Genomic DNA, 27,729 nt, shown 5'->3' with positions numbered 1-27,729 from the left:
AGCATGCTTTCCAATCACGAGAAACTATACAGAAGATATCAAAAAAATTCTTTTGTGTGTTTTTATATTGTCTTCAATTCGTATATTTTGAGCGACAAAACAAACAGGAAAAAACAGAGTTATGATTATAGGACTGAAGTAGCTGAATCATTACTGAAGAATATACCACAACCAGATAATGAAGGATGAGGACGAGTATTGTACTGAGATTTACTAGACACTACACAAGGAACATAACGCTCATTTTCCTAAACATATTGACCCAACAGCATCAAAATCCAGGCCATCGACACTACATTTTACTTGTAAATCAATCAAGGGATCACCAATTTAGTATTGGAGGGCAGTGCGGAGGGTAAAAATCATAGAGAGAGACCAAGAAATGAATACACTAAACAGATTCAGAAGGATGTAGGTTGCAGTAGGTACTGGGAGATGATGAAGCTTGCACAGAATAGAGTAGCACGGAGAGCTGCATCAAACCAGTCTCTGGACTGAAGACCACAACAACAACAACAACACAGTGACAACATGAGAATATAACAAGATGCAGTGTACCTGTGTTTTGAACGATATGGCACCCTTTAAGATTATCAATCTGTGCTATTGATTTTTGTAGGAGTGCTAATAATATGAATTTTGAAATATTGAAAAATTGGAAACAAGTGGTATTAATTTGTATCACTGTATCGATTGATAAATGTTTTGTGGTATTTCTAACAATTACAAGAAGAAGCTGTAGTTACTTATAAAATATTTCACAAAATGAAACCAGTTGGATTGTACACAACTGATACAACACTGGACCAATTTGCTGAACTGTGAAATAGCTCGAAAGCTGGGCAATCTTGTTTACATTGTGGGCCCAGGCCATTGGAACTTAAATACAGGGGTAATGGCAGAGCTTGTTGCTGCCAGAAGACATGCAGAACGAGGCTCTCTGTGGCAAGTGGTGGCCACACTGCAGTCCCACACGTTAATTAGCGACAGATTTTGATATGTAAAGAATAAAGTTTTTGAACTAGATACTCAACAAATTCAAAAACAACTGTCTTCATTAATACGCCCGGTGAAGGTCACTCGGTCTGTATTCCATTGCTGGAAAGCAACATCAACACATTACACAGGGGGGGGAAAAAAAAAAAAAAAAAAAAAAAAAAAAAAAAAAAAAAAAAAAAAAAAAAAAACTTTATATTCTTCAGCAGGCAGATCAGCAATGCAGCATGAACTCTTCCTTCTGCAGTCTGCAACCAGGGTTGTGTAAAAGTTCAGTATTCCAACAACTACCTTATAAATGTATTCCATGACTTTGCAGGAGCACATTCTTTTGGGCGAACTTCACAAAATTTAGTAAAACCAATTTTAACACAAACGATATTTTTCTTTGAAAGCTACTTACACATCTAACATTACAAAAAATGCATTCTGTCTTAACACAATCTTGCCTTTTCTGAAGGAACAAATAGACAATCTCTTATTAGTAGAAATTTGACTCATGTATTTCCATGTCTTTGCCTATTATGTTTCCTCTTTACAGCATACTTTTGACTAAATGTTTTTTAAATACTTTTCATGTATTCCATAGCGTTAAATGTTGGGATTTTTTCTTTATCTAAAGTTACATACTAAAGTAAGTATTTGCTGTTTTTTGAACACAATTTTTGCTAAATTTATCTAAGTCTTTGCATTAAACACAGTCTGAGCATTCAACATCGCCATGTTCTTGAGACATTTTACACTGGAACAAGTAGCACTTCAGAAACTGTTTGCAGGAAATTTAATGTTACATGACTAACCTTTTTAAACTTATTCTAAGCACCTTGTGTGCATCTCTTCGGTACCACCTTTTGTGAACATCTTTTAGGTATTAAATGGTGAAATTTCAAATAATTCACGATTCAAACATGACTCTTATTAAATCAATCTCCCTGCTGCTACTGCTTCTTTCCTTTCGACATCTCTGCTGTCGCAAAACCTATAGAATGTGTTTTCCCATCATGGTTTCTAAATTACGTGTGTATGTTGCAGAAAAGGACTGATTTAAAATTTTTCTGGAACTAATCAGTCAAAGATGCATTATGAAGAATCTGCAAGGGTGAAACAAAGAATTAATATCTAATTTATGCGATTTTTAACCAGTATGTTAGGGGACAAATAAGATTTAAACGTGACAGCAGAAATCTGCGTAGCAAGCTCCGAGTGAGAATGCACAACTGCAGTTCACAGAGCAGTCTCACTAATGTACCTGGTAAAACTTATTACTTTCTAATAACTTACTAGACAGAAGAGACATTTAGAGAAGCATACAGGCAGATAGAAAGCATGGAATCAAAACACACACACACACACACACACACACACACACACACACACACACACACACACACCCTGATGTCCGAGTACTGCTGCTAGACTGAATTTTTCATTGTTTCATGTACTGTTTAGCTGCTTTAAACACTCACTCATCACACATCTTTATTCTGAAGTATAAGATCTAGCAAGCAAGGAAAAAACATCCTCCTCCTAACTGTTTAAAGCTGTAAATTATAATAGGCATTATGTGATTCAACTTACTTCACTGAAAAAATTCCTGAAATTTGAAAAGAATCTTCAGAAACGGTTTTCTTTGCAGATCTGTAAATATTTGTAGCATAATTCCAGAAATTTAATAATTTTATATTATAACTTTTTCTTTAATCTAATGACACCAACTTTAATAAGATTGATTAATCAAATATAAAAGTTAAAGTGGTCACTAACTTATAAGCCATCTATATACCCCGTATTTTAACATATGAAAGAATCAGTTTTGGATTATCGAATAAGGAAGGTACTTTTCACATTCACATTAATAAATAGATGTACACCCATGTTTAGAAAATACATGAACACCTCGAATGACTACAGATAGGGCGTTCATATTCACAGGACACACATACTAGTACATTCTGCAGAAATGATTAGCATTTGAACCATGTTAGCCTGTGGGTTCAAGGTCAACATTGATATCACGCACAACACTACCTACTGGTAAAATGTGCCTGGGGTTCTTGTTGTCACTATAAACCAAAGATAATGGCTCAGCGACTTAATTAGCCATGAAGAATGCTTCGCAGATGTAAGTGCAAAACGTACTGTCAAACGAGTTTGAAAGGAGTCACATTATTGGCATGAGAGACTGTGATGCATCCATCTGGGAAATTGCTGCTCTTATGGGATGAAGTACTTTGGCAGTGCAATGGGTGTGTGCAGAATGGTTCACGGAAGGCCATAGAACATGACGAGATAGGTCCGGTCCTACCACCCAGATTATCCCCGAGAAGATTGACACCTCATTCGATTGACATTGCAGGGCAGATTCGCATCCTTCTTGGCTTTAACAATGGAAAAGTTAAACACTTCATACACTATCAGTGGTGACAGTCCATCACTGTTTATTACAGCATGGGTTACGTGCGTGGTGCCAGTTCTCCACCTACCATTAATGAATATGCAAAAACCTGCTAGACAGCTATGGAGCACAAAACGTTGTCACTGGGGACAGAAATGGCATCAGATATTGGTTTTGGACAAATCCATGTTCTGTTTGAAAATTATGGTCACAATTTGGTCTGCCGGAGATGGGGGAGCAACATCACAGTGACTGCATACACACAATACCTACAGCACCAACTTACGGCCCTATAGTGTGGGGTGCTACTGGGTACAACCACAAATCATAGTTTGTGTGCACCCAGGGCACTGACTAATGTGGCATACGTGAATGACATCCTGCACCCTGTAGGCATACCCTTTCTGTACAACACCCCAGATGCTATTTTTCAGAAAGGCAATGCACAACCACATGATTCTGCAGGAACACGTGCCTTCTTGATGTCATATGATGTCAGCCTTTTGACCTGGCTCACTACATCACCAGACTTGTTGCCAATTGAAAATGTGAGATGGTGAAACAATGGATGTAGCACTGTGACTCAATGCAACCACCACTGATAAACTTCGGAACAGAGTGAATCAACTTTAGTTCTTATACCCAATCTACTCTGAAACTCCCTTGCTGGATAAATTCCTGTATACAACCTGATGTATACTTAGGGCAGTGATCACTGGAGACACACTTATCACCACCACCCTTTTCAGGCAATGAATAAGAGTGACAGCTGTTACCAGAGGCCATCTGATGCCAAACCTGACAATTTTTATTCTAACTCTTAGGCCGGTATTACACTATCAAATTTCTTTGTCAAAGATTTGATCAAAGATGTGATCCAATATTCCGTCCAATATATTTGACAAAGATCTTTGACGTAGCGCTACAAGGGGTATTACACTGTCATCAAATTTTTCGTCAAAGTTCAAGATGGCTGACAACAACTTGTTATTAACCGCAGCAGTTCTACGTACTCCAATTGCATTGTGTGCACGTGCGGAAAAGAAGTGGGGGGAAAAAATGGAACCATACATACGAGGTTAACAGTCTTAAAAGTACTGGGATTACAACTTGATAATAAATTCAGTTGGGAGGAGCACACCACAGAACTGCAGAAACGCCTTAACAAATCTGTATTTGCAATTCGAGTGTTAGCAGACATAGGCAACATAAAAATGAAAAAGCTTGCATACTTTCATTCCATAATGTCATATGGGATAATATTTTGGGGTAAATCTTGAAGTCAAACAAAAGTTTTCAAGGTCCAAAAGCGTGTAATACGTATTATTTGTGGAGTAAATTCACGGACCTCCTGCAGAAACCTCTTCAAAGAACTGGGTATACTAACTACTGCCTCTCAGTATATTTACTTCTTAATAAAATTTGTCGTAAATAATATATCTCTTTTTCCAACAAACAACTCAGTTCATACATACAATACCAGGAACAAAAATGATCTTCACAAGGACTTAAAAGCACTTACTTTAGTTCAAAAAGGGGTCCACTACTCAGGAACAATCATCTTCAATAATTTGCCAGGAAACAAAAAATTTATGTTAGAAATAAAGATCAGTTTAAAAGGAGCCTGAAAGACTTACTACTGGCCAACTCCTTCTACTCCATTGGCGAAATTTTTAATAGAAACAAATGATGTATTGTATTTATTCATACTATTAGTATTTTTATTTCAGCTTAAAAAAAATCGACATGTTCCACATCCACGAGGATCTCCTCAGCACGGATCTATGGAACGAAAAACTAATCTAATCTGGGTGAAGCCGTGGGTTTTACGACGACACGATAAAAGCATTCAACAAAACTTGTTACGTGAGCTTACAGTGGAAGACGTCAAGTCGTACATCAATTACTTAAGAATGGATGAGCATACATTTCTGTATGTGCTCAATGAAGTGTATCCTCATATCACAAAGCACAATTTTCACTTAAGAACTGCTACATCTTCAGAAGACAGGCTCACTATAACACTCCGATTCCTTGCTACAGGAGAGGGTTATGTTATGTTATGTTATGTTATGTTAGGTTAGGTCAGGTCAGGTCAGGTCTCCAATCTTCTTAATCTATTTTTGTATTCAGGGTGCCTCACGTTGTAAAGCGCCTCATCAGCTTCAGACATCTCTATTAATTCTGTAGTTGTCGGCACACACCAATTGTATTTACCGGCAATGGTTATAAAAACACTACAGACGACAGAACGCTGCAGCGATGCTAGCGCTCCGCGTGGTAACATATCGCATTGCAGTGAACAGAAGACAAGCGATTTCTTTGATCAAATATACGGCCTCGGCCTAGATTTGATCAAATATTGGACGACATTTGTCAAAGATCCCTATTACACTATCAAATATCTTTGACAAAGATATTGGACAAAGATATTGGACAAAGAAATTTGATAGTGTAATACCGGCCTTACCAATGTCTGCGATTCTCATAGGCTCTTGTTTTATCTCTTGAAAAAGCAGTTGCTGATTGGTCTGGCCCTCAGGTAACTGTCAGGTACTGATGAACTAAATATTTCCTCCTAAGACTGGTGAAACCACAACATGAAAACCATATTATCAATGCTATGCTACGAGAGAAAACAATAGACAAGGAATACTATATCAAAGGAAACAACTATACTAACCTATTTTTTTTATCCAAATGTTTACTAGTCAGTAATACAGGTGAAACAAAATTCAGTGAACAGCCATTACGTGTCAACAAACAAATGAAAACAATCACTACTAGCACACTAATTTATTTTGAACAGTAACAAAAATGTATGAATATTATTAACAACTGGTATATGGTGTCTTTAAAATACAACTGAAATTAAGAAAGCTATAGTCCTCCAAAATTAGTGCTGGAACTGTCAAGAATGTTCATAATTTTCCCTTTTCCTGTCACGGGAACGTGATCTATCCTTCCTGTCACCAGAGCGGGAACGGTGTGAACGTCTAGATCGACTGCTGCTACGTGACCGATGTGATCTGTAAGAAAAATGTGTTTCAGTCCTTTAACTGAAATCTTTCCCCACCTGACCAGCACATCAAGAGTCATTCCACGTCATGTGAAGTCAAGACATTGATCTTATTTCTTGCCCCAAATTTTGATTAAATCTGGCACTGAGGTAGCCTACACATAGGCTAAAAATACCCAACTATATTAAAATATATCAACCCATTTTGAAAATAAGGCAATGCAAAGTTGTCAAAAACCATCAATAAACACAAGACTGCTCTAATTTGAAATTGCTGTAGCAACTCTTCTAGTTAAGCTAAAATGATTGAAGAGGTGCCACTTTATAGCACTTCCCACAAGCATTCCAATGATGTACAGTACAATAAGGGTTTGCGATGAAAATTTTTTCCACTTTAATTGAAAATTTAAATTTTTATTTTACAACGCTTCACTTATTGTTGACTATTTTAAATCTGCAACCTCTTTCAGAAATAGCGGGCAATAACTACAATAAATTTTTAAATTTAAACAATTTATAAAACAATTTCACATGTCTCCAGAAGACACTAAGAGCACACAAAAAACTTCAACAACTCAATTTCGATTGAATGTACAGTGAAAAACTATACTTTGTGTACACACCTCTGCCATTGCACTCAATTATTAGAACGTTAATCTACAGCATGCATGGGTTCATGAAAACATGATCCCTACCTGGAGCTGTGCGACTTTGAGCGTGAGCGTGAACGTTTATCTCCCCGACTGCGAGAACGGCTGCCATGTCTGTGACGACGCTCACGGTCTCGATCCCGGTCTCTTTCTCTGTCTCTCTCCCGCTCTCTTTCCCTGTCACGGCTGTGCCTACTTGAGCCACCACTGAGACCACGCTCCCGTTCTCGTTCCCTTTCACGATCTCTTTCACGGAGCCTTTCACGCTCACGGCTCTCACGGTCACGATCTCTGTCCTTCAATGACTGGCGCATCTGCAGTTTCCGTCCTTCTACGGTTTTCTGCAAGAAACAATGCATGCAGTGACATTAGAATAATCGAAGGCCCCAAGGGGAGTCATAAATGCTTTCTACAATTTAATATTACACATAGTGTATGTTTTGTATTGGCTGTATTAATAATGAAGCTGCTTCCTCCTGGAATATGTTTCACACTGATCACAAAGAATTTAAGTAAAGGAATCCAGTGAAAGAAACGCCTAGAATTAAGGTATAGTGAACATAAGTCTTAATGGCCCAGAACACTGGAAATTGTGTGATTGTAGTGATACAATCTGAACTTGAAAAAACATTGAGCGTCACAAACAGACAAGTTTATAAACTTAAGTTCTAATGTAAATAAGATACATTATACAAAGATTTTTACTTCATTATAAAATTTCAGTGTGTTTCACTAGTAAATGGTTCAAATGGCTCCAAGCACTATGGGACTTAACTTCTAAGGTCATCAGTCCCCTAAAACTTAGAACTACTTAAACCTAACTAACCTAAGGACATCACACACATCCATGCCCGAGGCAGGATTCGAACCTGCGACCGTAGCGGCCGCGCGGTTCCAGACTGTAGCGCCTTTAACCGCTTGGCCACCCCGGCCGGCGTTTCACTAGTAACAGAATGTTGAAGAACATAATATTAATTAAATTTAAGCCACTGCAACGATATAGGTTATCCCCTAAACTGTCCATAAAAGCAACTACTTGTTCCACTTCAATACTTTCCTAATAACCTGTCTCAACTTCCTTTTTTCACTCCATGTCCAATTTCTCCACCACCCATCTCATCCATTATCACTAGACTGCCCATTTAGGTGGTACCACAAGAAGACTACTCTAAGTTTTTCCATTATTGGATAATAAAACATATGTAACAACACTTCATACAACAGTTGGTAGTGACAAGTACAGAAGACAGGCCATAGGTCCTATATGTATACTTGTCCACTGGAAAGATGGAGACAGCTTGGTTCAGTGGACCTGTAATTTTTCCATTCCACCAGTAAGAAAAGCCACACCAACAGCTTATACAAATCCTGACACTGGGAAAGCCAGCACAAGCTGTTCTGTTCTAATTTGTAAATCCCTTCCACCACTCTGTTTTATGTTTGAATTATTGTCTTCAGAATACATTTAATGGAAAGCTTTTAGACTTAGTGCTATGTTTACCTAATTCAGTGATTATAATATGATGTTTTTGTTCAGAAACAATGCTTCTTTATTATTAGCAACAACCAGAGTGAACAAATAAAACAAAATATTCTAATCAGTTCTGTAACTTCCATTTACTGAACACTGCACGGTAAGAGTTGTTGGTAAACATATCTAATAATGTGTCAGCTTCTACTCTAACAAAGTAGCATCCAGTGGCATATGTAGTTTTGTCTTCATAAATCACACACTCTGCAACTGATTAGTATTGTATATGCTGACACACAACTAACCTAATAACTAAGCCAAAGAAAGATACAATAATCTAGAGTTCAGCATGTTACTACAGTAACAAACTTTTTACAATGGAGTTTCAGTGTAGTCATACTACCTAGACATGCCTCTTAATGAAAAGTTTACTTCCTAAGAATACAACTAACAATGTAACTTGATATAAACTAATTTCAGCCACTAAATTTTGATGAGTTCCCATGTAATCACAATGCAGTTTTATAAACATAAAAAATCATCTAACAATGAGATACAGCTACTGAACAAAAACATTATCACACGACAATCATGGTTAGAGGACTGTGCAGCACATGTAGGTATCCACAGTAAAGCACGTGTTGTGGATGCCCACAATATTAATTGCTTTGTAGTTAAAAATTAAAGTACAGTAAATCATTTATGCTTCTTGTCAAACTGTCACCTACAGTCAGTGAACAAGAGTGCATTAATCAGCACTGTACACCTGTTGTAATATTAGCTGGAAACAAAGTCTGGAACCTGGAAGTCTGTTTCTGTTCACAATTACTGGCCACAGACCACTTTAGCAGCACCCAGGGGACTTTCACGTAGTGACCATGCATTGCCCTGACCGTAAGTTCTGTGCAGTCTGAAGCATGTTGTGGATGACAAATGTGGTCAATGGTTATCTGAGAGGTATGAGTTGCAAGGTTTTGCCACCTTCAGTTAACACTTTATAGTGACTGAATGACTACGTAATGAATGCATTACAGTAAACAGTGAGAGTGGTGTAAGAAAATGGACACAAAGTGCATAATTTCTTGTAAGGTGAAACAAGATTATTTCACGTCAATGCAAGAAGCCAAACTGAAATCAATTTGGAAGAAACTTGGTTTCGCATTTGATGGCAACGAGGAACTCAAGATTTAGTGGCTTGTTTTGCATGTAAAAAGATGTGTTCTTACACTAGATACAAAAAAGCAACTTCAAATTTGCTAAAACTTTTATGTGAGAAAGGGGCAAGGTCATTTCATGTCAAAACACACAATAATTCAAGGATTTGTAACCCCTATCTCAGATTTTCACAAAACTTCCACAGATTTGCTTATAACATACGAACTTCTGCAAAATCTTTTTGGTCTCTGACTACAATTTATCGGAGACTAAACTACAAGAATATATCGAATTTTAAATGCAGTGATATTCTGATAATTGGGCTCTGCAAGAATGTCAATGCAAAATGGTACTATCTACATAATGACCATAACTTGGGTGTTTATGAAGCTTTTGATTTGGAATTTTTTTCAGAAGTTAAGTGAGGCATATAGTTAACATATCCAGTTCTTGAAGCAGTGAAGATACAAAGAAAATTTTAAAAATGTTAATATGTCAACTTCCTATTTTATAAAAATTGCAAGGATATGGAAAAATGCTTACACCATTTCTCCAATCTGCTGGGAATGATCCCCCAGATTGTAAGCTTTCAAATGTAATAAAAATTTGAATGGGTCTTCTGCTAACTGACACACATCTGAATACAAAATACTTTTTGCTGTGATTTGAAGTTCATCCATTCACTGTCTCAGGTGCACAAGTACCAAATTAGCATCTCTAGCTATAATTCATTCCATATTAATATAACAGAGGGAAACATTCCACGTGGGAAAAATATATCTGAAAACAAAGATGATGTGACTTACCGAACAAAAGCGCTGGCAGGTCGATAGACACACAAACAAACACATACATACAAAATTCAACCTTTCGCAACAAACTGTTGCCTCATCAGGAAAGAGGGAAGGACAGGGAAAGACTAAAGGATGTGGGTTTTAAGGGAGAGGGTAAGGAGTCATTCCAATCCCGGGAGTGGAAAGACTTACCTTAGGGGGAAAAAAGGACGGGTATACACTCGCGCGCACACACACGCACACACATCAATCCACACATATACAGACACAAGCAGACATATTTAAAGACGCTTTAAGTGTGTGTGTGTGTGTGTGTGTGTGTGTGTGTGTGTGTGTGTGTGTGTGTGTGTGTGTGTGTGTGTGGGCTCGCGCGCGTGTGCGTGCGAGTGTATACCCGTCCTTTTTTCCCCCCTAAGGTAAGTCTTTCCGCTCCCGGGATTGGAATGACTCCTTACCCTCTCCCTTAAAACCCACATCCTTTCGTCTTTCCCTCTCCTTCCCTCTTTCCTGATGAGGCAACAGTTTGTTGCGAAAGCTTTAATTTTGTGTGTATGTGTTTGTTTGTGTGTCTATCGACCTGCCAGCGCTTTCGTTCGGTAAGTCCCACCATCTTTGTTTTTAGATATATAATTCATTCCAGGTAGGCAAGTTAACTAAGTGTGAAAATCTATTTCATATCATTTGATTAATTAAGCAATGTTTTAAAGACTATGATGTACATTATTTGTGAGTTTGCTCAGCCAATCACCTGCTCACAGTGATAAAGTTTTTAGACAGCAGTGGCTTGTTTGAAACCTTTATATGCATGAAAACAAAGCAACAAGTACTGAAATTCATTGTTGAAAATAACTGGCAAGCATCAATTAGTCTATTTGGCCTCAGTTCTCTCTGTCTTTCCGTGAGACAGGTCATATCTGTTTGTCGTGTGGCCCTATCAGTCCACTATTAAAAAGTATGTTTCAAGTGAAGTGCTCAACTAATTGCAATGGACAATGGTTTCACACACTATTGGAAAATGACTAAAAACACCATGTCATCTGACAACCTACACCTAAGTAAAAACTCTACAAAAAATAGAAGAGCTGACAGAAGACCAAGAAGATCCGACATTGCTGTGATCCAGTATAATCTTTCCAAAAGATCAAGAAAGTGTTACTATATGTGGACGTCACAGATACCTTTACTTAAAAGCTTTTGTAATTCATAAAAGAACTTTTGATCCTTTTGGAAAACACAAACAATTAAAAAATCTTTGAGGCCAATTTGCTTGTCTGTCTAAAACATTAAATGCTAAAAGAATCTATATAAAACCACACCAAAAACTGTGCACAACATGCTGTAAGATTTGTTAACAGAAAACTGACATCAGTGATAGAAATGAAAGTGGTGCAGATGAGACGGAGGTGACATTTCACGAATCAGAACTAAAAAGTCAAGGTACTGAGGATGCAAATAAAGCTTAACATGATTTGGGGGTGCTCTCCCTTAAAACTTCACTCAATTCCAAAACACAGCTAGGCTTCATACAGCGAAAAGTAGCTAGAAAAAGTGAAACATAGTTTGGAAAGAAAGTGTGCTGGGCATTCAATTGCAGTATTGAAGATTCTGACCATAGAGAAGAAAAATTTGATGATGAAATTGTTAGGAAAGCCAAAGATTTTGAAGCCATTATATTGTTATTGAAACAAAAAGTGGTTAGTGTAAGTTAAATTTTAATTTTAGCTCCACCCACTTCGTCAAACGAAAACCTATCAGAATTCAATGTTAGTGAGCATGTGGTTCGACAAGCAAGGAAAATGAAAACAGAAATGGGTATTTTCTCAATTCCTAAACCAAACAGGAAGAAAGTTATTGCTGATTACGTGGTAAAGACTGTCACTGATTTCTACCAAAATGATGAATATTCTTTAGTCTTACCAGGAGCAAAAGACAATTAGCATTCAGAATTTATATAAAAAAGTCGTCCTTTGCTTTTGGATGCAGGACACATTGAAGAAACATACAAAGAACTTAAAAAATTTCTTGTACGTGACTGGAAACTTCGACTGCATGCTTAATCACTGTGATAAGCGTCCCAGTGAAACTGTCAGAATTATTGTAACAATTTAGCTTACAAAGATACTGATGATGAAATTGAGTTCAACCAATGGATAAACACAGATCATCAGGCAGAATTAGTAAAGCAGCCTGCAGGTGTTGTTTGAATACATAGTCTTGTTGTTAACGAAATTACAGGCATTTAAACCACACTCATTAACGCCTGTCAGTCAAAATTATTGAAAAAATTGAAACAATATCTAATCCCAGAAAAAGCAATTTTGTTAACGGATTTTGCTGAAAACTACAGTTTTGTAATTCAGAATGAAATTCAGAGTTACTACTGGACAAGAAGCAGCTGTATAATCCACCCCTGTTTGTGATTATGTAGTAAATGAAGAAAGTAAATGGGTAATAGTGAACCACTGCTTTATAAGTGGTGGTATGCAACATGATGTTGGATTTGTAAATGTTGAAAGAAATGGTTATGTGGCTGGAAGATCATTACCCACGAATGAAGAAAGCGCATTATTTCAGTGATGGATGTGCTGCTCAATATAAAAATAGAAAAAGCTTTAAAAATTTGAGAGTACAAAAACTATTTTTCTATTGAGGCTGAGCTATTCTGTTTTGCTACTAGCCACAGTAAATCTGTATGTGATGGTTTGGGAGGAACTACGAAGGGTGTTGGAAAAGTCCGAGAGATGGTACCACCGGCGGGTATCGAGGTCATGTTTAGTTAGTAGCATCTTTGGAAAGAACGCACACCAAGTTTCAGCCATATTGGCCTATTTCTTTGTGTTCGGCATTCGTGTGAATCAAGGAAGTCTAATGATTTATCAAAAAAGGGACAAAAAAGAATTTCGTATGGCGATTAAACATCATTTTATGAAAGGCAAAACGCCTCAGTAGACTAAACAGAAGCTTGATAAACCTTACGGTGACTGCACCTTCGATTAGAACAGTTTATAAGTGGTTTCAAAATTTTGCCAATTGGAAGTGATGCTGAATGTTCTGGACACCCTGTGGAGGTTACAACTCCAGAAATCTTTGACAAAATCCACGATATGGTGACATATGGCAGAAGAGTTAAGGTGCGTGAGATTGCTAGTGCTGTGGGCATCTCGAATGAACGGATACGTATATTTGGCATAAACATTTGGACATGAGAAAGCTATCCGCAAGATGGGTTCTGCGATTGCTCATGCTCAACCAAAAAATGAATTGTGTGAAGTATTGCAAGAACGGTTTGCAATTGTTGTTGTGGTGGTCTTCAGTCCTGAGACTGGTTTGATGCAGCTCTCCATGCTACTCTATCCTGTGCAAGCTTCCTCATCTCCCAGTACCTACTGCAGCATACATCCTTCTGAATCTGCTTAGTGTATTCATCTCTTGGTCTCCCTCTACGATTTTTACCCTCCACACTGCCCTCTAGTACTAAACTGGCGATCCCTTGATGCCTCAGAACACGTCCTACCAACCGATCCCTTCTTCTAGTCAAGTTGTGCCACAAACAACTCTTCTCCCCAATTCTATTCAATACCACCTCATTAGTTATGTGATCCACCCATCTAATCTTCAGCATTCTTCTGTAGCACCACATTTGGAAAGCTTCTATTCTCTTCTTGTCTAAACTACTTATCGTCCATGTTTCACTTCCATACATGGCTACACTCCATACAAATACTTCCAGAAACGACTTCCTGACACTTAAATCTATATTTGATGTTAACAAATTTCTCTTCTTCAGGAACGCTTTCCTTGCCATTGCCAGTCTACATTTTATATCCTCTCTACTTCGACCATCATCAGTTATTTTGCTCCCCAAATAGCAAAACTCCTTTACTACTTCAAGTGTCTCATTTCGTAATCTAATTCCCTCAGCATCACCCGATTTAATTCGACTACATTCCATTATCCTCATTTTGCTTTTGTTTATGTTCAGCTTATATCCTCCTTTCAAGACACTGTCCATTCCGTTCAGCTGCTCTTCCAAGTCCTTTGCTGTGTCTGACAGAATTACAATGTCATCGGCGAACATTAACGTTTTTTTCTTCTCCATGGATTTTAATACCTACTCCGAATTTTTCTTTTGTTTCCTTTATTGCTTGCTCAATATACAGATTGAATAACATCGGGGATAGGCTAGAACCCTGTCTTACGCCCTTCCCAACCACTGCTTCCCTTTCATGTCCCTCGACTCATATAACTGCCATCTGCTTTCTGTACAAATTGTAAATATCCTTTCGCTCCCTGTATTTTACCCCTACCAACTTCAGAATTTGAAAGAGTATTCCAGTCAACATCGTCAAAAGCTTTCTAAGTCTACAAACGCTAGAAACATAGGTTTGCCTTTCCTTAATCTATTTTCTAAGATAAGTCGTAGGGTCAGTATTGCCTCACATGTTCCAACATTTCTGCGAAATCCGAACTGATCTTCCCCGAGGTCGGCTTCTACCAGTTTTTCCATTCGTCTGTAAAGAATTTGCGTTAGTATTTTGCAGCTGTGACTTATTCGGTGATTTTCGCATCTGTCAACACCTGCTTTCTTTGGGATTGGAATTATTATATTCTTCTTGAAGTCTGATGGTATTTCGCCTGTCTCATACATCTTGCTCACCAGATGGTAGAGTTTTGTCAGGACTGGCTCTCCCAAGGCAGTCAGTAGTTGTAATGGAATGTTGTCTACTCCTGGGACCTTGTTTCGACTTAGGTCTTTCAGTGCTCTGTCAACTCTTCACGCAGTATTGTATCTCCCATTTCATCTTCATCTACCTCCTCTTCCATTTCCATAATATTGTCCTCAAGAACATTGCCGCTGTATAGTTCCACTATGTACTCCTACCACCTTCCTGCTTTCCCTTCTTTGCTTAGAACTGGATTTCCATCTGAGCTCTTGATATTCATGCAAGTGGTTCTCTTTTCTCCAAAGGTCTCTTTAATTTTCCCGTAGGCAGTATCTATCTTACCCCTAGTGAGATAAGCCTCTACATCTTTACATTTGTCCTCTAGCCATCCTTGCTTAGCCATTTTGCACTTCCTGTTGGTCTCATTTTTGAGACTTTTGTATACCTTTTTGCCTGTTTCACTTACTGCATTTTTGTGTTTTCTCCTTTCATCAATTAAATTCAGTACCTCTTTTGTTACCCATGGATTTCTACTAGCCCTCGTCTTTTTACCTAATTGATCCTCTGCTGCCTTCACTACTTCATTCTTCTTCTTCTGTATTTCTTTCCCCCATTCCTGTCAATTGTTCCCTTATGCTCTCCCTGAAACTCTGTACAACCTCTGGTGCTTCCAGTTTATCCAGGTCCCATCACCTTAAATTCCCACCTTTTTGCAGTTTCTTGAGTTTTAATCTACAGGTCATAACCAATAGATTGTGGTCAGAGTCCACATCTGCCCCTGGAAATGTCTTAAAACTTGAAATCTGGTTCCTAAATCTGTCTTACCATTATATAATCTATCTGAAACCTTCCAGTGCCTCCAGGCATCTTCCATGTATACAACCTTCTTTAATGATTCTTGAACCAGGTGTTAGCTATGATTAAGTTATGCTCTGTGCAAAATTCTACCAGGCGGCTTCCTCTTGCATTTCTTAGCCCCAGTCCATATTCACCTACTACGTGTCCTCTTCCTCTTCCTACTGACAAATTCTAGTCACTCAGGACTATTAAATTTTCGTCACCCTTCACTACCTGAATGATTTCTTTTATCTCGTCATACATTTCATCAATTTCTTCATCATTTGCAGAGCTAGTTGGCATATAAACTTGTACTACTGTAGCAGGCGTGGGTTTCGTGTATCTTGGCCACAATAATGTGTTCACTATGCTGTTTGTAGTAGCTTACCCGCATTCCTATTTTCCTATTCGTTATTAAACCTACTCCTGCATTACCACTATTTGATATTGTATTTATAACCCTGTATTCACCTGACCAGAAGTCTTGTTCCTCCTGCCACCGAACTTCACTAATTCCCACTATATCTAACTTTAACCTATCCATTTCCCTTTTTAAATTTTCTAACCTACCTGCCCGATTAAGGGATCTCTCATTCCACACTCCGATCCGTGGAACACCAGTTTTCTTTCTCCTGATAACGACGTCGTCCTGATTAGTCCCCACCCGGAGATCTGAATGGGGGACTATTTTACCTCCAGAATATTTTACCGAAGAGGACGCCATCATTTGATCATACAGTAAAGTTGCACCCCCTCGGTAAAAATTACGGCTGTAGTTTCCCCTTGCTTTCAGCCATTCGCAGTACCAGCACAGCAAGGCCGTTTTGGTTAGTGTTACAAGGCCAGGTCAGTCAATCATCCAGACTGTTGCCCCTGCAACTACTGAAAAGGCTGCTGCCCCTCTTCAGGAGCCACACATTTGTGTGGCCTCTCAACAGATACCCCTCCTTTGTGGTTGCACCTACGGTACGGCTATCTGTATCGCTGAGGCACTCAAGCCTCTCCACCAACGGCAAGGTCCATGGTCCACGGAGGGGACATGGGACGTTCAGCAGGTGCATATTATGAACGCCAGCAATTGGACTGCAAAAAAGCCTTTCCATCACGACAATGCACCAGCTCACACGTCAGCAATTGTGTTCGCAAAATTAATGGAAATAGGATTCCAATTCATTTCACAGTCCTCCTGCAGTATTATTTTGCAGTAGCGGGATACAATAACATCCTTTGTTAGAATATTGGTTCTTACCAGTCAAAATCACAAAAATTTAACTGAAAGCTAAAACAAAGAAAAATTCCCAGATTTCTAAACAGTTCCCGGGTTTTTCCTGGTTTTCTCCCGGATGAAAAAAATTCCTGGGTTTTTCCCAGATCTCCCGAGTTGTATACAGCCTGAAGTTCTGCATGAATGAAGTGTGAGAAAAAGTTGGAAACAAATCAATTATAAAATCTAATGTCTTACTGGAAATTAATTTCCAGTATTCTGAAACTGAAGACAAATGAAGTGCTGAAATTTATCAACTTGGGTGAGTCTTTCAAAACAGCAAATCTTGCTTGCTAGTGGCAGTGTTAAGGGTCATTCCATGTCAAGTCACCCAGGCCTTGACACCAACCATGTCAGATTTTGATGAAACTTTGTAGAATTACTTCTTTTATCATCCTGAAAGCACTTGTAAAATTTTTTTGCTCTATCTCTTATAGTTTTTTTTAATAAATTTTTAAAGTTTTTAGATTTGGCGTTGTTTCAGCAGTCGGAAATTGTAACTTAACGTGTCCTCACAACTAAAAAAATTTGTATATTAAAGAATACTCAAGATATCAGTATGAAATTTTGGAATAAGTTTGTGTATTATATCTAAATGTTAAAAAAAATTACCATAAAGATATATTAAATTCTTCCAAATGAAAAAAAATTTCAAGTTTTTTATTTATTTTTTAGCTAACGGATGTTTAGTTTTACAAAAACTGCAATATCTAGAGTCTCAGACCTGATAGAAAGCTCAAATTTGTTTTAAAATACTCTTAATTGTATAGGCTATTAGATAAAAGAAAAATTATGCTGGCTTTTTAACCTGTTTAATAGTTATCTAATTTTTAAAATAATAATAATTATATTTTAAAAATAAAAAATACCAAGTGACAGACACCGAAAATAAGTTTTTGTCTTCTTGGAGTAACAATGTACACTTGAATTTTGTATTGTTACTCCTGTGTTTTGAAGTAAAAAATTATTACAGTGTTAAATAGTGCTTGGATAGTATTTTATTAAGTTTATTCGAACTCTCATTAAGTACTGTTACTTAGTTTACAGAGATTCTTTTCCAATATCCTATAAAAGTAACCAGAACAGTAATCAGACCAAAAGTGAAATCAGTATGTCAGATATTCAAACCTGTAGTGTAGGGTTATTTAAAAAATCTGACTGTTTCCAAACAACCTACACACCTTCAAAAAAGTTACAACCGGTATCAGAATTGAGTGAGGAAGAAAAAGATTTGATCCACTTACGATCTGGAATTAATCTGTGTGAATTTAGGAATATATGTTCACACCACAGCTACTACTTTTTAAATGTTTTTGAAAAGTATCAAACAACATGTGTAGACCCACTAAAAAACACAAAAAGCCCATCAAAAAATCGTTGAGAAGTGTAGGCTTTGATCTTTCTAAACAATTACTGACAAAAAATATTAGCATAAAACCCGGACAAAAGCTTTGCTCAACATGCCGTAACTTTTGTGAGGAAAAACTAAGAGTTGAAGTCAATGAAAGTGAAACAGATGATGAAGTCATGGTTGAATTAGAATCATTGGAATCCAGAAATGAATCCCTCGTACAAACAAACATTGCTCTTGATTATTTAGGTTTAACACCGATAAAGCTTCATGGCTTGTCAGAACAAAGTAAAGGGTCTTATTTTAAAAGGAAGGTTAGCAGTATTGAAAAGACTGCAAAAAAGGCGGTTTCAAAAGCATTAAAATATGATGCACCAAGTTCTGATGATGACGAAGAAGATAAAAGTGTGGTTGAGAAAGCAAAGGATTTTGATGTAATGATTTCTCTTGTGAAAGAGAAGATTTCATCTGTTGGGAGGTCTAGAAAAATCCAGATTCTGACCTTGGCTCCAGATTCTTGGAGTCGAAATAAAGTGATGAAAGAATTTAATGTAAGTGAGTACATGGTGCGACAAGCTAGAAAGCTAAAATCTGAAAAGGGTATTTTGGAAACTCCTGGTCCAAAAAAAGGTAAAACTCTTTCTGAAAATACAGTAAGACTTGTAACAGATTTTTATAAAAAGGATGAAAGTTCCAGAGTGCTACCTGGAACGAAAAACAAAGTAAGTGTTCAAGAAAATGTGTACATGCAAAAGAGACTCATTTTGTGTAACTTGAGAGAACTCTATTATTATTTCAAATAGGAGAATCCCGAGGTAGAAGTAGGATTTTCAAAATTTTGTTTCTCGAGACCTAAATGGTGTATCCTTGCTGGTGCTGCAGGCACACACACTGTACGTGTATGCAGTATCCACCAGAATGTTTAACTATTACTGGATGCTGTGAAAATTTAAGAATCTTATAAAGACCTAATTAAGATGCTTGTGTGCAACACAGAAAACCAAAACTGCATGCTACATAATTGCAACAGCTGTCCTGCAAATACTGCACTAACAGAGTGCTTAACTGAAAAACTAAGTGAATATTATGATTTAGAAGAAGAAATTGTAATCAGTCAGTGGGTTAACACAGACAGGGCAGAAATGATAAACAGTCTATCAGTGTTGAAGACTACATTTCTTTATTGGTTAGGTCACTGGAAAAGCTCACCCCGAACTCGTTTATAGCAAAATCCCAATCAGCAGCCTTTAAAAGATTGAAAGAAGACCCACCACCCAAAACAGCAATTATTGTGATGGATTTCAGTGAAAATTATTCCTTTGTTATACAAAATGAGATCCAAAGTTACCACTGGAATAGAGGTGGTTGTACTCTACACCCAGTTGGAGTTTTTCTAAGAAATGAGGAAAACAATGTTTTTGTTTCCAACCACTGTTTTATTAGTGATGACGAAGAACATGACACTGGTTTTGTTAACTTTGTACAAAAAGAAATTACAAAGTCGCTGTCATTACATCATACTGACATTGACTCAGTTCACTACTTTACAGATTGTTGTGCTGGGCAGTACAAAAATATAAACAGTTTTAAAAATTTGACTGAACACTTGAGAGACTAATTTGAAGGCCCAACACTTTTTTTGCAACAAGTCATGGGAAGTCAATTTGTGATGGCCTAGGAGGAACTATTAAAAGAATTTTAAGGAAAGCCAGTCTACAGCTTTCAGACAAAGAACAAATAATGACAGCAATCTATGTGTAAGTTTTGTGAAAAAAATATTGAAAACATTCATTTTCACTTTATTGACAAAAAAGAAGCCGATTTGCTACGGTTAAAACTAGAAAAACGTTTTTCAGCAACCCAAACCATTCATGGAACAAGAAGTTTTCATAACTTCAAACCACTTCCAACAAACAACCTTGAAATTAGAAGGACTACAGATAGTGTAAAACCCTCCTTAGTCTTTTCTTTCCATTCTTCTTCTGAGTGGGTTCGTGTTGAACCATCCATAAATAGCTATGTGGCTGCAAATTATGATGGTAACTGGTACTTTGGACTGGTAAAAACAATATTCAATGATGAAGAAGATGCAGAAATTCTATTTCTACATCCTTCAGGACCTGCTGCATCATTTTACTGGCCTGAAAGAGAAGATTCCTGCATAGTGCTTTTGGAGCACATAGTCTGTGTAGTAGACACACCTCAATCAAGCGGCACTGGGAGAATGTATTACTTCAAAAAAGACTGTATCAAAAGAACTGAAAGCTCTTGGATGAAGTGGAAAAACAGTTTGAATCAGCATTAATGTTTATTAAAAAGACAAAATTACTCAAAAAATTCAATGTTTCAAGCAATCAGTTGGGTTATACGTGTCTTAAGTATCTTTGTACATAATTCTAATGTAATCTACTATAATTAATAAACATGTTAAAAAGCCATCATTATTTTTGTTTTATCAAGTAGCCTATATGTTTCAGAGTAAATTAAAACAAATTTGAGCATTCTGAAGCAACCATTCAAAGCTTATTTTGGAGATGAAGCGACTAAACTGGACTGCATTAACTATTCATCTAGTTTTTCATACTTAAGTGTGTTCCAGTAACTATCTGAGATCTAACTTATCCTTTTTGCTAAAATAAATGAAAGTGCTTTCAAAACTGTCTTGAGCTATAAATTGTGGTTTTGATGTGTTGGAAAGCACGTCTTCTCGATATCCAACCATATCTATTTTTCAGTAATGTACAACGGACATGCGAAATAGGCACTGATAATTTATATACATTTTGAACAAATAAAGCATTAACATGCTAAGTCACTCACTGTCCTACGAACTTCCATGTTGTACAGCAGTAACACCACCAATGCTGCTGATAACTAAGTACTCATCTGTGCTGATTGCTACAGGTCTTGCACTGAAATTATTGTATCCGAGCTATGACTAGTACTGCCACTGTCTCCATGGCTGTGTTGCCAATTCTCCTTGCCTATTGCCAGTAGATAACATAACAGTGTTCTTTCATTTTACCTAGATGATGAACATACTACACTGAATCAACAATGCAAATGCAATTTCTGTCTCAGAAATGAGGAATGACATCAGGGGACTACTATTGCTGTAGGAGATCAAGTGTTGATTTTGTATCAGTTCATAATGTAGCCAACTTTTAAACATAAAATATTGTCATAATTATTTATTTATTATTTTTTCTTTCTTAGCTGAAAGATCTCTTGGTTTCTTAGATCAGAAATGGACCCCTACATTGACGACTAAAGGGCCAAAAATTCCCCACACATATGGACAAGTTCCTATGCCACATATCCACCGTGTGCAGCTTCTGCCTCTGAAGAAGTCTGCTCACAGTACACCATTAGGCACTGGTCACTTCTGTTTGATGTCAGTTCAGCTCTTGCCCACTGATGTTTCAGTTCACCACTCTTCAACAGCATGGCTAGCACTCTTGCAGTGGCTGCCTTCATTCTGATGTGTAATTTGTTGACAAAGTCAGCCATAACAAGAGGTACATTGCTGGACAAAGTTTTTCACCAGCGAATGAAAAGAGGAAACAGACTATAGCGTGATATGGCATCTGAGACAGTAAAAATATACTACTTTAGTTGAATACCATTATCCGATTTCAAATTCTTGACTTAAATGATTGAACAAATCTTAAAGAAAATGGCTACACATTTTAGTTTTGGCACGTGCATTTCTTTACCAATAACTTTTCCTGCATCCTCAGGTGTACTTTTATTGTGATATTTGACATTTCAGTTCATGGTTTCCACAGCACTTCTTTGCACTTCAACACTACATACTTTCCATATTCATTTTGCAATGGAACAAATCCTCAGTTGCTATCATTAACTTAAATTTTGACATTTATGTATGTCATGCTTTTTCATTGATTTACTTAGTAAGGCTTTGCTGTAGGTGAGGCATGTATTTCCACTGTCTAAAGGCTAAATAGGTTATCACATATCACACACCACTGTCTAGCACTGCAGTGAACTGTTATCGAGTGTACAGTGAGATGTGTGTGTTTCTTTGTCTCTGTTATATGCTGCAAATATGTACTGCATGTGAAGATAAATGTCCAAACACATACTTTCACTAAACCTGTCAACAAAATCTATGGAGCTGGCCATGTATGGAAGATGAGAATATGGTTAGCAATTTCTTGTACCCGCACAGACATCTAATTGTGGTACTATGTCTGAAGGATTCCATTAAATGCATCTTAAGATAATACTTCTAACACAGCAGGCTAGTAAAAGGGTTTTACAAATTCCAACAATGTTAACAACTTGCATTATGCCATTTGACAGGACTTTCACAAACACAGCCATTTTGCTTACTGATGGAATTATGAAGGAATGGGTCAGCTAAGACAAGACTCCATCTTTAAGTGGTCCTTTTCAATAATTTTGACAAGTGAACATAAATGCCTTGTCTTCCACAAACTTGAAAGGGTTAAAATTGCCTTATGGTAATTTGTAGCATATTATTAACTTTGTGCATAAAATAAGTTAAGCTGTGGCACTATATTACAAGCAAATCGACTTTGTACCTAATAGTGTTCAGTTATTGCTTGTAACTGATTATATACTTACACAGGGCTTTATATAAATATTAGAATCCAATCTATTCAACTGACAACTGAAAATTACAAGCACTTTTACATCCACATAGGTCAGTGAGAAACTTGTAAACTAATACAAACAGAGCAACAAGCCTAATACAAGTGGGATGTGACAACATTCCTAGATGTCTTAAGATAAGGGAAGTCATGGTGTTATGTGTAACTCCACTAAAGTTGTGTGTAACCCTACCACTACCTTTTTGATGGATGATGCTTGAGGCCTATAAACAAAATAACAATTTAATAATTATGGGAGCACCATCTCTTTACAGCTTCACGTTTCTGCATGTGGCAAGTACACCGAGGGACACCACGTATCTTCAAGGTTGGATGGTGACCGCAGTAACTTTGACAAAGTGAAGTACTTGCATTGGCTTTTTCTGTAAATCATTGAGCCAGAATTGACTAGCACAGCATGCCCATAGTAAATGCCCTCAGTGTATTGCTGGGAGCAATCCATGAAGAAAAAGCAAAAGAATCCAAATTTTGATTCATGTCATTTTCCTGTTCTGTTACGCAATGATCTGTGAAATTTACGTCTACTGCTTTGTAAACGACTGACAAGATAGGAGCTACTCCTGTGTTAAGAGAGTCTTGTACAGAAGTATTTCCTGTACGATTACAGGTGAATAAAACAATGTGAAGTCAAGGTTGGAATATTGACAATTTATGGAAGGGATAGTTTGCTACTCACTGCAAAATTAACCCGTTGAGTTGTAGACAGGCTCAACTGAAAGGCTTGTTACACATTGAGGCGCACACACACGCACACAAAAAACTGCTATATCTGACTGCTCCAGCCGGAACATATGGAGATGGTTTTTGAAGCAACTCTTCCTATTTGTGAGAATGTAATATTAAATTTGAGAATCTTACTTCCAGCATTATCCAAGACAGCTGCAGAAATTAAATATCTGCAAAGTCATGGTCAGTATATCATTATGGATCAAATGAAACTCATGACTACAAGAAGTCGACAAACTAAGCACAGAAAATAGCAGAAACACTGCATTCTGGCAACTGCACACAAGCTACAATAAAGGAGCATAATATAAATATCATGATACTAGAATCTGCAGTAGGTGATATGGTGCTGGAGAAAGCTAAGCATTCTCGTTCAAACTTAAGGAAATAAACCAGGTATGACGGGCCTTACAAAGTAGCACAATGTAAATTTCATTAAAGGATTTATTACTTAAAAGTATCCTCAGGGGATTCACATTATTTGTGAATTTTGTACAGTGATATTGACAAGGAGCTTATGTCATCATTTTATTTCTTTAGGTTTCATTTTCTATGGAATGATCCTCCTTTCCACAATACTGTGTGTTTTAATTACACTTTCTTCTATTATACTTAACTACATGATCAAACCAGACAGTATGAAGTACCACTTTCTATGCGATTTGTATTATAAAACTAACACATTTGATGAACACTTTTACTGCAAACTGAAGATGAAAATGTGTGTGTTAAGAGTCTGAGCATAATACAATAGAGAATCAAGAGATTTGAAAACTCGCGGATAATGGAGTCAAGGGTGAGAAGTTGGTTATCTTGTTTCCTTCCTAGGCCTGAAATTTCCTGATATCTTTTTTAGTTTCTTACTTCCTCTTTGAATATCAATTTTATGCTCCTCTTCCTATATTCAACAGTTCTTATATTGAAACCATTCTTTCTATCAATCTGCCCCCCCCCCTCCCAAAAAAAGAACTCTTCATGCTGGCACTTTGTCAACTTATTTACCACCTTCACAGTCTAAACATTTAAGATTTAAACACTTCATAATAATTTTCTACCGCCTCCCACGAAGTATATACAGATACTATGTTGTTAGAGGGCAAACTACAGACACTAGCCCTCAACTTTAGAGTTCGAGGGTTACCAAACATAGCACAAATAATTGTTGGCTGAACTCTTAGATGCATAGTCAGGCAGGAAGTATCAGGAAAAACCATGTAGCCAGCATTTTCATTTTCTTACTGTAGTTTTCTGTCCTGCAGTATAATTTTGTATATAATTTTGTATACATTTCTTAGGTGATGTGGATATTTCGTATTTACAGCACTCATTCCCTCCAACTGTTCTATCTTTTAGGAATGAAGTAGTCCCTGATTAAACACTACTATGTTTTATCTGTCCTTAGTGTACTTACACTTTCTTCACAAGCATTCTACATTTCATTTGCTAATTACAAATGTGGACCAAAATTAATGTGTTTTGTGTAAGAAACAATTACCAACAATCTTTTGTAGAACTGTAATTTACAATTGCAATATTTATAATGATAATACAGCACTTATAGCAACATTATGATCCTTTACCACAATCTTTTCTTTACTTTCATCAAAACAGTCCCAAATACATTACAATTATTTCCTGCCAATATTCATTATTCGTATTTGCACAGAAATTCTATGTCTTTTTTCTAAATTTCAGCTAAGACCCTCTATTCTTTAATTCCTAAAACCAGAGGCAGAATTAATACTTTTCAAAAACAATGTTTTAACAACATAAAAAATTAAATCTAAATTCTGTGTTATTACAGGTACTTTTACTCACCTCTAATTCAGCAAGCTTCTCGCGAATTTTAATGAAACCAAGGTGCAACTTTCCACCAAAATGATCTGCCAATCTTCGATCGTTATCATGTATTCCTAGATAAGCTGAACATACTTCACAAACTCTGAGTTTCTGTTGCTGGTAACTACTAGCAGGCATCGAATTGCGATATTCGCTCTCAGCAGCACTTTTCTTCTTTCTCAGGTCTTCAATCTGTGAGGAACAATAACCAGGTCTGGCTAATAAACCATGAGTATCATGGTTATCTAAAACAATCAAGTTACCACCTAATAATTTCAATAAAATCTTAACAGAAAGGAACTAAAAATATAATCAATACCCACATTCCTCCGACAAAACAAACTTGGTCAACTGGTAATAATGCGAGTAATGAATGAAATCCAGTTTATACAGTTACTGATTTGCCTGTTACAAGATAATCCAATACATTATCCTATGTTTACAAGTTCATATTGTTAAGAGGATGGTTAATATTTTAATAAATGTGTCTACACTAGTCTTATTTTTATCAAACAAGTTATGAAATTTCTGCTGTTTAACGGAATGGTATAAAGAATTTGAGGGTGTTTATTTTTTTGTATTTACATAAGACAATATGTAAATATAATACATACCTCCTCCATCAACTTCATACTGTCTTCAACAAGACCTTCTGCACCCAACTGTTCTGCACGTGCTAACTTCTTGCCAATTTGCTCCGCAAGCTCATGAACCTTATTAGCTTTTGCAGCCACTTCTGCTGACAATTCTTCCTGAGTTTCTGCCAAACGCTGCTTTGCTAGCTCTGTTCGACGATCACAGTCTGCAATGAATGTTTGCAGATGCTCCATTGCCTACACAAAGATGCACAAGTGAAAATACTGCATTCAGTGCCTACAAATTAAGCACTGGAATAGAAGTTAAAAATGAAGGTTGCACAAAGTTTACTAAAGTTTCCCTCCTCCTAACCCACCACAGTCACTTAAATTTTTCCATTTAAAGCCAAATGCTACATCTCTCTTTTTAATTTTACTCACCCAGGCCCTGAACTCATGCATTTGGTGTTAAGGCCATAACTTTATTTTAGCTTTTTGTCATATTCTGTACATTTAATTATATACACCTCTCTTCACCAGATATCAAGTTCACATGGTAAATTACACGTAGGGACTGTTGGTTGCAAAAGACTTAACATCCACCATCTACACTAATCTAGCGAACATGCATATTCTGTGAGTACTGGAACTGGAAAACTATTTTTAATCCTCGGCTATAACTACATTTCCTGATTACAGAGCAAGCAGTACATGATTAAAAATTAACATTGGCAGAAGGGCTGAAGTTTCTAAACTATCTGTAGCCCATGGATGTACCCATACCATTTACCAGGTTATGAATCACCTGAAAGTAAGTTTGCATGTGAGGTGGAATCATACAAAACTAAAAACATTTCAATACAATGCTCAATTTTAACACCCACAACCTCGTTCACACAACAGGGTGTATAAGTGGAAAAGAAGAAGAAAATCTTGAATTTTCCCAGATATCCTGGTTAAAAATACACTATACCCCTAGTGAACGTACTTTTTTCTGTGTTAAGTGACGATATACCCCCGTTGGAGCTATAAAACACACAAAAATTTTGAATCGTGAGAATTTTATATATTGCATTGAAATGCCCTACTTTCAGGGAGGGGGGGAAAAAAATAAATAAATAAATGCATTTTGGAAAGATCTTAAACGGGCGGCAACATTTACACTACATATTTTCGAGTTATAAAAGTATAAATGTGAATTACATCAAACACATTATGGTAGCTTCCGAAACACTGAAATTTAGACTGCGCTGCACGATTTGCTTTTGTCAGTGTCATAGCTCATGTCACCACGACAGCAGATATTCAGAGCATACATCACATTATTTAGTCAGC

At 37.0% G+C, this 27,729-nt stretch overlaps 1 protein-coding gene across 3 annotated transcripts in view; it reads right to left on the bottom strand.

Annotated features, from left to right (window-relative positions):
* Nucleotides 1–6,172: 6,172 nt before the first annotated feature.
* The window catches only part of LOC126236364 (putative RNA-binding protein Luc7-like 2), a 52,885-nt gene continuing 31,328 nt past the window's right edge, over nucleotides 6,173–27,729 (bottom strand). For all 3 annotated transcript variants that reach the window (XM_049945598.1, XM_049945600.1, XM_049945599.1), the window contains 4 exons: nucleotides 26,434–26,652; nucleotides 25,799–26,011; nucleotides 7,106–7,401; nucleotides 6,173–6,420 (listed from right to left, as the gene is read on the bottom strand). In XM_049945598.1, coding sequence (XP_049801555.1) covers nucleotides 6,303–6,420; nucleotides 7,106–7,401; nucleotides 25,799–26,011; nucleotides 26,434–26,652 — 846 coding nt within the window. In that variant the 3' untranslated portion in view covers nucleotides 6,173–6,302. The remainder of the gene's footprint in view (nucleotides 6,421–7,105; nucleotides 7,402–25,798; nucleotides 26,012–26,433; nucleotides 26,653–27,729) is intronic.

Source organism: Schistocerca nitens, chromosome 2 (assembly GCF_023898315.1).
Source record: "Schistocerca nitens isolate TAMUIC-IGC-003100 chromosome 2, iqSchNite1.1, whole genome shotgun sequence".
Taxonomy (NCBI): domain Eukaryota; kingdom Metazoa; phylum Arthropoda; class Insecta; order Orthoptera; family Acrididae; genus Schistocerca; species Schistocerca nitens.
This window is presented reverse-complemented; position numbering and strand designations above follow the sequence as displayed.